At 38.8% G+C, this 14,078-nt stretch overlaps 2 protein-coding genes across 3 annotated transcripts; one reads left to right on the forward strand and one right to left on the reverse strand.

The window, feature by feature from the left end:
• Positions 1-1,160: 1,160 nt before the first annotated feature.
• Positions 1,161-6,169, forward strand: LOC107823196 (hsp70-Hsp90 organizing protein 3). Its single transcript, XM_016649791.2, has 7 exons — positions 1,161-2,273; positions 4,569-4,857; positions 4,927-5,012; positions 5,101-5,324; positions 5,577-5,643; positions 5,734-5,793; positions 5,883-6,169. Exons 1-7 carry the CDS (start codon positions 1,383-1,385, stop codon positions 5,994-5,996), a joined length of 1,731 nt encoding a protein of 576 aa, XP_016505277.2. The 5' UTR covers positions 1,161-1,382; the 3' UTR covers positions 5,997-6,169.
• Positions 6,170-8,799: 2,630 nt separating this feature from the next.
• On the reverse strand, positions 8,800-13,651 carry LOC107823197 (elongation factor G-2, chloroplastic). 2 transcript variants are annotated; one of them, XM_016649792.2, is made up of 5 exons: positions 13,187-13,651; positions 10,787-12,201; positions 9,862-10,374; positions 9,149-9,358; positions 8,800-9,057 (listed from the first exon to the last, which is right to left on the reverse strand). In XM_016649792.2, the coding sequence occupies exons 1-4, from the start codon at positions 13,443-13,445 to the stop codon at positions 9,191-9,193; spliced, it is 2,355 nt and encodes a 784-aa protein (XP_016505278.1). In that variant the 5' UTR covers positions 13,446-13,651; the 3' UTR covers positions 8,800-9,057; positions 9,149-9,190. The 2 variants fall into 2 exon arrangements, with proteins under 2 accessions (XP_016505278.1, XP_075101559.1); XM_075245458.1 differs by having other exon boundaries at positions 8,800-9,358.
• Between the last annotated feature and the right edge of the window lie 427 nt (positions 13,652-14,078).

The following is a 14,078-nucleotide window of genomic DNA, read 5'->3' on the forward strand; positions in this document are numbered from 1 at the left end:
GTGATCTGATTCCGATGTCCTTATTTTATTCAACAACAACAACAACAACAACAACAACAACAACAACAACAACAACAACAACAACAACAACAACAACAACAACAACAACAACAACAACAACAACAATAATAATAATAATAATAATAATAATAATAATAATAATAATAATAATAATAATAATAATAATAATAATAATAATAATAATAATAATAATAATAATAACAGGAATAGAATACGCTACTTTACTCCTTCCTTGTGCAGATAGAAGTTGTTTTGGATATACCTTAGGTTCAAAGCAAGCATGCATAATTACAACGGTATAAAGAAAGGAATACAAAGAAACATTAACAACAGCAAGATGATAGTAAAATTAAAACAAAAGCAATGTCAAGTAATAATAGAAATCTAAAAATATGAAAATACGAGAATAACACTATTAGCAGTGGGATATTTGAAATTAAAATGTAATTATTGTTATTATTATAGCCACGATTGAACTACTGGGTACACAACTTTCTTGTTTGAAGAGCCCTTATCTAGATCTTCTTGAAACCATAGCAGGCATATATATGGAGTACCAATTTGAGGCAACATCCATAGCTCTAGATGTCTCCACATTAGAAGTTCAGACGCCAATTTTCCGCATGTTTGCTGGAAGTTGAAGAGGCCAATGTAGTGATAGTAATCGTAACTTTTGTACTTGTCGGCGGAGAAGGCGATGAAACCACTATGCTAAGGTACAGGGAATATATGTGTCCATATAAAGTTACAACAGGCATGGCAAATTAGTGACCAAAATTATTCCCCTCTTCGACAATTATGCTGCTAAATTCGTAACATTGCGCTTCAATTTCTGTTCTATTCCTTTTTTTTTTCGGCTCCTATTCCATTACAAAGCAATGCTATTATTTTTTAATCCTCTCGAAACAAGGATGTTGAGTTAACTTATGAAATTTAGAATGAAATTTGCACTTCAGTTTAAAAAAATTCAGTTGAGTTTGTGATTTGAAGATACATTTCAAGTAAAAGATTTCAATTACTCAACTTCACGTTAGGATTCCCATATTAGGATTTAATTGAGACGAACCAAAATTAATTTGGGACACCCAATTCTAAAAGGGAAAAGAAAAATAAAACGCTCTTTGCCAAATTTTCCACACTGTTTCCTTTAAAGCTAATAACATAACCCTAGATTTCCAATAATAGCAGCAATCGTCATCGAACTTTCTAGAAACTCAACGACACCCTAGAACCCTCCAGTCGCCACTACCACACAACCCACCCCCTCTCCCCTCTTTAAGAAATCCCCCAACCCCCAATCTTCTTCCTCTATTCACTACACTCTTCCCTTATTCTTCCAGAAACTTCCCATAAAATCAACTATGGCCGACGAAGCTAAGGCCAAGGGTAACGCCGCCTTCTCCGCCGGCAATTTCACCGACGCTATTACCCACTTCACTGAAGCCATCAATCTTTCACCAACTAATCACGTTCTTTACTCCAACCGATCTGCTGCTTACGCATCCATCGGAAAATATTCCGACGCTTTATCCGATGCTCAAAAAACAGTTGACCTAAAATCCGACTGGGCTAAAGGCTACTCTCGTCTTGGCGCGGCACACTTAGGTCTTCACCATTACGACGAAGCCGTTTCTGCTTACAAGAAGGGCCTTGAAATTGATCCAAATAACGAGGCCTTAAAATCTGGCCTTTCTGATGCTCAGGCAGCTCAGGCCCGATCTCGTGGCCCGGCTAGTTCCGCGAACCCTTTTGGTGATGCGTTTTCCGGGCCGGAGATGTGGGCTAAGTTGACTGCGGACTCAAGTACACGGGCTTACTTGAACCAGCCCGATTTTGTTAACATGATGAAAGATATTCAGAAGAATCAGAATAATCTAAACCTTTATCTGAAAGATCAGAGAGTAATGCAAGCGCTTGGGGTTTTATTAGGTGTGAAATTGTCGACGAGGATGCCGGAGGAGGAGGATGCTGAGATGCCGGAACCTTCGCCGGAGAGGAAGAGGCCTGCGGAGGAGGAGAAGAAACGGCCCGAACCGGAGCCGGAGCCCGAGCCAATGGAAGTGGGTGAGGAGGAGAAGGAGATTAAAGAGAGGAAAGCAAAGGCACAGAAGGAGAAGGAGGCGGGTAATGCGGCTTACAAGAAGAAGGATTTCGAGACTGCAATTCAGCATTATAGCAAGGCTATTGAGCTTGATGATGAGGATATTTCATTCATTACTAACCGTGCTGCTGTCTACTTGGAGATGGGAAAGGTATTATCCACATTCCTTAATGTTGTTTTGAGTTATATGTAGTGTAGTAATAGTAGTAAAGTTAAAAAGATATTAAATTTTATGGTTCAGTATCAAAGTTATAATTTGTAAAAAGTTGCAATGCTAGTGTTATCCTATTGAGTGCAATTGAATGAAGATTATGGGAGACAAGGGTTAAAAAAGATATTAAATTTAGCGTAGTGACACAATTGAACTGAAGAATATGGGAGATAAAGTTTGAATTCTCCCATCTTAGTAAGTCTTGGTGGTTATAGGTACCCGATAATATTGGTAGGAGGGTGCAGGTATGGTAGGATAGTCCATGTGCATCTTAACAGTTATTAAAAAAGGAATTTTGTTACTTTAAGGAATTTCAATTGTAAATATTACTATAGAAATTGAATAGCAACATTTTGGAATGTCCAGATATTGGAAGTGTGTCATATAAATTGGAACCAAGGAATGGTGTATCTTTGTCACTACCTGTGTCTTCTTTTATCTGATTATGGTTGTATGTCTGTTTTTATGCATTGTCTATTAAGATGACATATTTGGAGGAATTCTGAGTTCATTATCTGGCATACTTGATGCCATAGAAGGATTTCACTTTTCTCATAGGTAGAAGGCCATCTGGTAGTGCTGTAACTCCTTATGATTGAGGATTTATTTTCAATATAACTAAGGTTGTAATTGGGTTTCAATATAACAAACGTGGTGTATATGGGGATGCTGTGATTATATCAGGGAATAGGAATTTGTCTTATTGGTGGATTTATAATGCTGGACATACTGTTCTGTGTAGAAGAGTTCATGTATTTGGGTGATTACCCTTCTCAAGGTGTTAATTTTTTTGGTTATTTGGCTTGGCTGTTAGTACAGTCTTGCTGAATGCTGTAATAGTATTTCCAATCATTCAGTCTAATCTTTATATCCAGAAGCAGGTCACTGATCTTTTTTCACCTATTCTTTCTCTTTTTTTTTTTTTTTTGGTTTTGGGGGGGGGGGGGGTGCGTGTTTGTGGTTTACCTGCTGCAGTAGAATTGCCCATTTGAGTCGTCCTTTCCTAATTATAGGAGGGCATAATACCTAATGAAAAGTTTTCACTATGTGAAATGGCTATTCCAATCTATTAGATGAGCAGGTGGCATATGTCTTTCCGAAACCTATGAAAAGTTGTGAGGTGGTGATTCGATAATGATATTTCACGCATACAGGTGATATGGATTCCATAGTTTGTATTACGCATAGAGTGATGTGGTGCTCTTCCGTGAAGATCTGCTTGCTAAAGAACCTGAAAATTCTATGCAATGTCCTGATATAGAGCACTTGTTTAGGTGTCCTGCGGGTGCTGAGTTAAAATTCATGTGAGAAATTAAAGTTTTTAGAAGAAACCTAAACGTTACTGAAAATGTAAGTAAATCAAGCATACTGGAAACTGTAATGCACACAGTTATTTTATAAGTTTCGTTTATTCTAGCCTTTCATGATTGATGTGGCATAGAGTTGTTTGCTGATGGTAGTGCGGAAATTATGTAACATTTTGTTTTAGAAGTTCTTGGATACGATAACGATTTCTCCCGTGTTTAACAAACTTCCTCTCTTTAATAGCTGGCACTTCCATCCCCTGTTGTGTTAATGGAGTCTGCATTTAATAGACTTCAGTCCAGAGGTCTCTGTCTGTCGTCTCTTCTTCTAGGAGTTACTAGTGATGGTGGTTGGATTTTACTGGTTTGTTTTTCACATTCTGATGGTCTGATATCTGATTTTGCGAGAAAGAGCCCATCATATATGTAGTGAGTCACAACTGAACAGCCTAACTATTGACTCTAGGGGAAATCACGAGTCAATCCACATCCTTTGTTAGTTGATCTCCAACAAGGACCAGCAAGATTCTTGAGTTCATGGGTAGAGGTTTGCGAGTTCATCCACTCCCTTTTCTAATTAATCATTAACTTGAACCACTCAAAATGTTGAGATTAAGGGAGACATTACGAGTGAGTCCACTTCGTTTGCCAATTAGTCAGCGTCTAGGGCCAGTACTAGCATATAAAGCTGAGGGGTGAATAAGGAGATGATTGGAGATTCCAAGCAATCATTTGGTTTTGAATCTTTGCTAGCTACTGCACCTATGTATCCTTGACTTTTCTGGGAACTGCATGAGGTGCTGACTCGTTAGAGAAATAGACATGGTGCTGAGTTTTGGGTTTCTAGCCCCCTCCCCCTTGCCTCCCAGTTTGTTTCTCCATTTTGTCCTTTTTAAAAAGAAAACCCCATAATTCTTTGCCTTGATTTCAGTATGAGGATTGCATCAAAGATTGTGACCAAGCTGTTGAAAGGGGGAGAGAGCTAAGGTCAGACTTTAAAATGATTGCAAGGGCTCTGACTCGAAAGGGGACTGCCTTGGCAAAGATGGCAAAAAGTTCAAAGGATTTTGAAGTTGCAATTGAGGTTTTCCAGAAAGCCCTGACTGAACATCGCAACCCGGACACTCTGAAGAAACTCAATGATGCTGAGAAGGCGAGAAAGGAATTAGAGCAGCAAGAGTATTTCAATCCGCAAATAGCAGACGAAGAACGCGAGAAAGGTATTTTCTTCCTAATGCTGTCTGAGTTGTTTTACTCTTATGGGGCTAACTTTCTTCACTATGTTGCAGGAAACCAGTTCTTCAAAGAGATGAAGTATCCCGAGGCGGTTAAGCATTACACTGAATCCATAAAGAGGAATCCCAAAGACCCGAGGGTATTCATCTCTTCTGTCACCTGGTTAGACTCGAGGACTTTTCTCTGTCCTTCATTAAGGGCTGAATCCGCCTTTGTTTTTTTGTTAGGCATATAGCAACCGGGCTGCTTGCTACACGAAGTTAGCTGCATTGCCTGAGGGGCTCAAGGATGCTGAGAAGTGCATTGAGCTTGATCCAACATTTGTAAAGGGCTACACCAGGAAAGGTGCTGTTCAGTTTTTCATGAAAGAGTATGAAAAAGCTATGGAAACTTACCAGGAAGGATTGAAGCATGATCCTCAGAATCAGGAACTGCTAGATGGTGTGAAGAGGTAATTAGATATTTCTTTTTATATTCTTGTATCTCATCAGTTGCTTTCTTCCGAGGTTTTGAGAGTGATCATGATTCCTAAAATTGGTTTCCATTGGGATGTGATCTGTATTTGACTTTTTACTGATTCTTCTTCCTCTGAAATTTGCTGTATCTTGTTTATTCAAGACAACATGACCATCGATGTAGAAGTGAGGTGATTTTGTCAGTGTTATGGTTTTCACTTGTAACTTAAACTACTGTCTTTTTGCAGATGTGTGGAGCAAATAAACAGGGGAAGCCGTGGAGATCTAACTCCAGAGGAGCTCAAAGAGAGACAGGTATCATTTCTTTGCACTGTACTCTTATCTTGCTCCGGGCAGAAGTAACTGGGGTAATGGTAACACTCATACATCTAATTCTTTGAGCAGGCCAAGGGAATGCAGGATCCAGAAATTCAGAACATCCTTACAGACCCAGTAATGAGACAGGTAAATTCAGAGTACTATTTTTGACTTGTCAATACCATTGACATTATGTAACTTCTGCATTTGGGTGTGAATGGTGTATTTTGGAGCAGGTGCTGACTGACTTCCAAGAGAACCCAAAAGCCGCACAGGATCATATGAAGAACCCTCTTGTGATGAACAAGATCCAAAAGTTGATTAATGCAGGAATTGTCCAAGTTAAATAAGTAGAGCAACGTTTAGACCTCAAAAGGGAAATAGGGCATGGCTATCCATTATTTATTGTCGTTTGTGTATTCAAGGGAATCGTTCATAGGACTCCTTTTACTCTTCTGAGGGTGTAAGGTCGCACAATGTCTTGGTTTCCCGGTTTTCTTCTGTCGCAACTTCAAATTTTGCATCTTGTTGCCTGTTGGCTCTTTTATGTCCTGATTGTTATATTCAAGTGACGCTGCTAACTCCCCGAAACTGGAGAGATAGCTCTATTTGTCCGAGTGGGGTGTGCTTTTACGATGGTTTAGAAAAACATGTCGGAGAAATATATTTTAAGAATCAAACATCATTAGAGAAAAATTAAATATATTTAAGAATCAAACATTGTTAGAGAAAAATTTCGGGTGTAAAAAATAAAATAGTTTTTTAGTAACTGTTAGTATTTGCGGAAGCGAAGAAGTATTCTTTGTTGTGTCATCTCAGCAAAAAAGAATAACAATTCTAACACTAACAAAAAATAGAATTGTTGGGTTGCAAGTCGCTCTTGGGACAATATTATGTGGCAGACTGTAAATAATATTTCTGCAGGAGAAAAGATTGTGAAAATTGTAAGTGCTTTGGCTTGTTGGTTTGTGGGCAAGTGCAGGCTGTATTGTACAAATAATTATAAATTATTCACTTTAGCATATACTTTAGACATGCGTATGGGGTTTCAAAAATTGGCGTATGAAAGTTGTAGTGAGACAAATTGGGGTCGACAAATTATTCTAAAATTAGAAAGCTAGGTGTGGGTCCCTCGCAGTGTAAACTTCAGAAAATTTGAGTTTAAAGCTAGCATGTTATAAGTGTAAATTTCAGACAATCGGGTTTCAAAGTTCTTCAACTCTGGCCATCCACCTTGTTAGGAGATTGATTGAGCAGTATAGGGAGAGAAATAAAGACTAATGGTGTTCATCGACTTAAAAAAGTCCGAGAGAGATTTTGTGGAGATGTTTGAAGGCTAAAGGTGTACCTGTTGCCTACGTTAGGGTGATTAAGGACATGTATGATGGAGTAAAGACCCTAGTGAGGACGGTGGGTGAAGACTTGAACCATTTTCCGGTCATGATGGGGTTGCATTAGGGGTTGACACTCAGCACTTTTTTGTTTGCCCTGGCGATGGATGTACTGACGCGCCACATCCAAGGGGAGGTGCCGTGGTGCATGCTATTTGCATATGATATTGTATTGATTGACGAGACGCGAGGCGGTATGAACGAGCAGTTAGAGGTATGGAGGCAGACCCCGGAGTCTAAAGGTTTCAAGTTGAGCAGGACCAAGACAGAATACTTGGAGTGTAAGTTCAGTGGTGAGACTCAGGGAGGGAAAGAGAAGGTGAGGCTAGACTCGCAGGTCATCCCTAAGAGAGGAAGTTTTAAGTAACTTGGGTCTATTATTCAGGGGGATGGGGAGATTGATGAAGATGTCACACATCGTATTGGGGCGGGATGGATGAAATGGAGATTCGCTTCCGGTGTTTTGTGTGACAAGAATGTGCCACCGAAATTTAAAGGTAAGTTCTACAGAGTGGTGGTCAGACCGACTATGTTGTATGGGGCGGAGTGTTGGCCAGTCAAAATCGCTCATGTCCAGAAGATGAAGGTAGCAGAGATGAAGATGTTGAGATGGATGTGCGGGCACACCAGGTTAGATATGATTAGGAATGAGGTTATTCGCGACAAGGTGGGTGTGACCCCTATTGAGGACAAGATACGGGAAGTGTGACTTAGGTGGTTTGGTGATGTGAGGAGGAGGAGCACAGACGCCCCGATGAGGAGGTGTAAGAGGTTGACATTGGAGGGCCTATAGAGAGGTAGGGGTAGGCCGAAGAAGAGGTGGGGAGAGGTGATTAGGCAAGACATGGCACAGCTTCAGCTGACCGAGGACATGACCCTTGATAGGAAGGTATGGAGGTCGAGGATTAGGGTAGTAGGGTAGGTAGTCTAGAGTGTTCATAACAGTAGTATTAGCACGCAGTCTCCCTTTCTGTTGGTAGTAGGCTTTTATGACTAACCGTTGTTTTCTTTCATTGTTGATCACCTTACTATCTTGTTGTTTTTATTCTGCTTTTATATGCCTTTTTGGTGTTATCCCTTCTTGTCTATATTTTCATTAATGTGGTGCTTATACTTTCTTGAGCCGAAGGTCTATTGGAAACAACCTCTCTATCCTCACAAGGTAGGGGTGAGGTCTGCGTACAAACTACCCTCCCCAGACCCCACAGTGTGGGATAATACTGGGTATCTTATTGTTGTTGATGTAACAGATACCTAACTAGATTTGTTTTTAAAATACGCGATGACTTATCTTTTTTGGGGTTGGCGTACACTTACTGTCACAGCATTAATCTTTTTTCTCCAATCCGATGTTCTGCTGCTAAATTTTTCCATATCTGTATTATTAATATTAAAAGGGAGATATCCTCAAATCACAATATCAAGTAAGTGCTCTTGCAAGAAAGAAAGAAAAAAATAAATGTTTCCAAAAGGTTAAAGGAACAGTTCAGTTAAAAAAAGAATTACAGAATACTATGTTGACAGGTGCAATAGCAGAGGCACATTTATGATTTTAACTTTGACTAATTTAATCTTAGCTGAACGCGTTACTTACTGTATGGTAGTGGTGCCTATGTTACTATAACGAGACCTAAACAAAATGTAAATCAGCAAAAAAATTAATGGAACCACACTCGCACTCATGCATAAACCTACTTATTAGGGTTACAACATTAGACTACTCTGCTTATTTTGGACCTCTATATTATAAAGAGATTGCAACTTAAAAACAAACGTAAATTAAACAACTCAACCATCAGATGTTACACTAAGATCCCACGAGACAGCATTAAATTGTTACAGGCAAAAATCTGTTCATATAGTAAGTTGAATCCCACAACCAGGACATACTCAATTGAAGTTTCTTTGGATGAGATATACCTTAAATGCATTTACACTGTTGCCATTCCTTCTTTTTCCCCCTCAGAGACTAAGCTTACAGAATTCGACCAGATTAGAAAAATCCTTTATAAGCTCAAACCTATAACCAATATCAACTATTCTCCATCAGTCTTTAATACTGGTACAAAAAGAATATCGTGCACGCCTTGACATTTTCATCGAGTAAATACCTATTTTTAAGTTCTTGGATCCAAAATCTGGAAGCTAACTGATTAAGCAGCTGCTGTTTCCTCCTTTTTGGCAAGCTGGTTTTGAATGTGTTGGGGAACAACATCAAAGTTGGCTAATTGCATGACATATGACGCACGCCCTTTTGTCATTCCTCGCAAGGTACTAACATAATTGAACATCTCTGCTAATGGAACCAAAGCATCAACCACCTGCACCAATTAAATTAGATCCATCAGAGAAAATTCATACTCCATATTATTTTCCAGAGAAACAGTAATTTATCACATGCACACAACTTATGTTTATTGTTCATAATGGTAAAATAGGACATGTTACAGTCCCTCTAAGAGGTCCTTTTTAAGATAGATAAAGCTACCTACCTTGCATATCTTCAAAAAGGAAAGAGAGCCGTATAAATCAGAATGGATAAAACACTGGTCGACTTAATTCATATACTATGATATGCTCGATTACTGTGTTAAGACTATGGATCTCCAATTGTCACTCAACAAAGGGTGTGTTTGGTATCCTAGAAAATATTTTCCGGAAAGTTTTCCACTCACCAACCAAACAAGGATGAAAACATTTTCTAGGAAAATATTTTTCATGGAAAACATTTTCCTTCATACCAAACACACCCAAAAAGTGCAGTTGGAAGGGTGGAAAACTTAGTATAACAAGAAGATCGATGAAAGGATTCCGCTATTCATACCTTGAGACCTCCAGGTTTATCTCCAAAGCTGTTGATCTGGCCTCTCCTTGAGTTAAGGTCACCAATCACATCTCCTAGATGTTCTTCTGGTGTAACTACTTCAACTTTCATTATCGGTTCTAGCAATTGTGGACTAGCTTTTCTCATCCCTTCCCTAAAAGCTCCCCTAGCAGCCAGCTGGAATGCCAAAACACTTGAATCCACGTCATGGTAAGAGCCATCTACTAGCACTGCACGAACATCAACAACGGGAAATCCCGCCAGTACCCCGTTACTCATGCATTCTTCTAATCCCTTCATAACACCTGGAATATATTCTTTTGGCACTGCACCTCCCTTGATTTCACTCTTGAATTCATATCCACCACCTGTTTCCATGGGTTCAAACCTTACTGTGATATCAGCAAACTGTCCTGACCCACCAGACTGTTTCTTGTGGACGTATTTCACTTCTGAGATCTTGGAAATACTCTCGCGGTAGTTTACTTGTGGAGCTCCAACATTAGCTTCCACCTGTCAATGAGCAAGCAACACCAAGTTACTAAATGTAAGAAATCAGATATTTTCAATTCTACAAGGCAAACTACTGAAAATAAGAATGGTAGGCAAAGATAGCCAAGTGATCAAAATAGGCATTATATTTAGCAGTAATTTTTATGAGAAAATCAAAGACACGAGAGAGACATTTTTGCAAATATCCTAGGCAATAACTTTCTGCTTGGGAGTCTGTTAAGCAAGCATTTTGCGTATATCCATACAATTTTCTCTTATCAGATATCAGTTTAAGCAGTAAATAAGAGTAATAGCGAAAGTAGCAACTGCAATGGAAATTCTTCTGATCATAATAGGAGAAAAAGTAGTTTTTTTTCCTTCTTTCTTTGTGGGGGGTTTTTGTTGGGTTTGACAGGGGTTTTCAGATACATACCTTAAATTCCCTTTTGAGTCTATCAACAATGATCTCAAGATGTAATTCTCCCATTCCCTCGATAACTGTCTGGTTAATCTCCTCATCCCGTGAAAAATGGAAAGATGGATCCTCTTGAGCCAGTTTAATTAAGCCTGTCGCCATCTTATCAATGTCTGCTTTGGTCTTGGGTTCAATTGCAACCTTTATAACAGGATCTGGGAAATCCATGCGTTCAAGGACAACAGGCTTGTCGGGATCAGCCAATGTCTCTCCTGTAATTGTATCTTTCAATCCAGCAAGAGCGACGATATCACCAGTTAACGCTGTCTTTATATCCTCTCTGCTGTTAGCATGCATTTCAAGAAGTCTGCCAATTCTCTCCTTCCTGCCTTTGTTTGCATTCACAACATATGATCCTGCACTAAGCTTTCCTGAATATACCCTGACGAATGTGAGAGACCCCACAAAAGGATCATTCATGATCTTAAATGCCAAACCAGCAAACGGTTCATCATCACTTGCGGCCCTCTCAATGGTCACTTCTGGGTTGCCAGGGTCGGTTCCTTGCATTGCAGGCAAGTCAACTGGAGAAGGCAAATAATCCACAACTGCATCGAGAAGCGGCTGAACCCCCTTGTTCTTGAAAGCTGAGCCACACAAGACTGGGACAAAACTGCCACCGATAGTTCCCTTCCTGATCAACTTTTTAATGGTTTCCTCGTCAGGTTCAACTCCTTCCAAGTAGTTCTCCATAGCATCATCATCCAATTCAACTATAGTCTCAATCATCAGTGCCCTATATTCCTCAGCCAGCTCTTGAAGATCAGCGGGAATATCCTCATAGGAAAACTTTGCTCCTAATTCTTCTCCGGACCAAACAATAGCTTTCATCTTCACAAGATCAACTAATCCTTTGAAGTTATCCTCTGCGCCGATTGGAATCTGAATTACAAGTGGTTTAGCACCCAAGTTTGATACTATCATGTCTCTTGTTCGGAAGAAATTTGCTCCAAGACGATCCATCTTATTAACGAAACATATCCTTGGGACTCCATACTTATCAGCTTGTCTCCAAACAGTTTCCGATTGAGGTTCCACACCAGCAACACTGTCAAACAAGCATATGGCACCATCTAAAACCCTAAGGGCACGCTCTACTTCAAGAGTGAAGTCCACATGACCAGGAGTATCAATTATGTTGATACGATGCTTGTTCCAGAACGTGGTAGTAGCAGCAGAAGTAATTGTAATCCCCCTCTCTTGCTCTTGCTCCATCCAGTCCATAGTGGCTGTCCCCTCATGCACTTCACCAATTTTATAGTTTCTGCCAGTATAGTAAAGGACACGTTCAGTTGTAGTTGTCTTCCCTGCATCTATATGAGCCATAATTCCTATATTGCGGTAGTCCTTCAAAGGCACTGTTCTCTTCCCCTCTGCAGAAAAATAAAAAGGAGCAGCACATGAGTTTCTGTTCCAGGATTGAGTTACCAATACACTGTCCAGACAAAAAAGAACCCTGTATAACATCTATCTCCTAAGACTTAGTGTTTGATTAGACTGTGATTGGTAAACCATAAATCTAAAAGAAGTGTCTTAGATATTTTCAATCATCAACCTTCTTTTGGAAAAAGAACATATCAAAGAAGCTGACATCAAAATAAATTCTTAAAGCTCAATACATTTTTTCTTGGAATGCACTAAATAGAGGATATCACCATTCTCCATGAGTTTGAACTTTAAGTAAGAAACTCCACAATTTGGAACTCCAAGTAGACACCTTCAAAAATTAAGTAATACATTTTACAGTTATCCAGACTAAAGGTTCAACCTTTGTTTCCTTTTCCATGTTCCAAAATCAAATTGTTTCATTTTCCTTCTTGTTCATCAATCCTCAAACCAAACGCCCTTTATTCTCCCCAAATATGACCTTTCTTTTCTCGAGCCCATTCGCTCCAATTTATTATGTTTTCAATCCTAATCAAGTTTCAAATTATAGAAATCAGTAACTACGGTCTAAGCCAGTTACATAAAATAAAACCATCTCATTTTCTCAAATTCAATCAATCAATCAATCAACTATGTCTCAATTTAAATCTGATGGAGTCAACTAGATAAATATTCTGTATCCATTCATTCATAATTAGACTTTTTATTCATTTTAATAATATAATGCTGGTGTCTAGGCCAACTCTCGCGCACCTCAACTATTATAGTAGGTAAGCGCCCCCCCTCCGAAAAAAAAAAAACAAGTTATCTTTACAAGTTATCCATCTAAAATTTACACCAAAAAATCAAAATAGTTGAAACCTTAAGAAAAAGAATTGAAATTTCCAATTAAAACCCAAAAGAGAAACAAAGAAAATTTAAGTATATAACATTGAAAGAGTGAAGAAAAGAAAAGAGGATGAAAATTAATACCTTCAGCGGCGGCCATAGCAAAGACAGAAAAGCCATACTTTTTGGGCTTTTGACTTAATCTTGAGCTTCTAGAAGCAGAAACAGAGCACAGTTTGAAGCTTCCAAGGAATTCAGAAGCAAGGGACTGTACTTTAACACATCGATTCCTCCGAGAAGAAGAACTGACCCGGTTGGATATGGGCACGGGTCTTTGAGACCCATTAAAGTTGCAGAGTGAAGAAGCAGCAGATGACATTCTTGTCACTGATTCTGCTGCCATTTTTCTCCTCCTACTCTGTTTTCTGGTTTAGTGTTTGTGTTTATATTTCTATATACTACTACTGGTTTATATTGGTTTGGATAGGACTTAAGGAGGGGTGGGGATAATGAAAGAGTTTTGAGGTGCGAGTATTTTTGGTGATTTGGTCATTTTTAGACCTTTGGTTTTTAGGTCTATTTGGATTTTGGACTATGGGATAATATGGTAAGGCCTAGGAAAAAAAGGGTTTATTTTATAATTTGTTTCCAATTTTTATTTTTTTGGTTGATAAAATACTGCTTTTAGTGTTTATCCATATGACACCATTTTATATGGAGGATTAAATTGCTTTTGTTATAAAACAATAAAATAAGAAGAAGAGTATGAAAAGTAGAGAGAAAATTCTTATTGATTTGAGATTAATTATAATAAAATAAAACTACTCTATTTATAGGAAAAAAGTACCTTAGTCACAAAGTAACAAACCCTAAAATCTCTCTAAAATATAAACATTCACCTTAAATATAAGGCAGAATAGCCTGACAAACACCTGTACTTGTTCTTGTTTGTCATCCCGGTCCCTGTATTCAACGAAGTTTCATCCAGATACCTAAACTCAGTCAAAACATATATTTTAAACCCCTGTGACCATTG

The sequence above is a fragment of the Nicotiana tabacum genome, chromosome 23, assembly GCF_000715075.1.
Source record: "Nicotiana tabacum cultivar K326 chromosome 23, ASM71507v2, whole genome shotgun sequence".
Lineage (NCBI taxonomy): Eukaryota > Viridiplantae > Streptophyta > Magnoliopsida > Solanales > Solanaceae > Nicotiana > Nicotiana tabacum.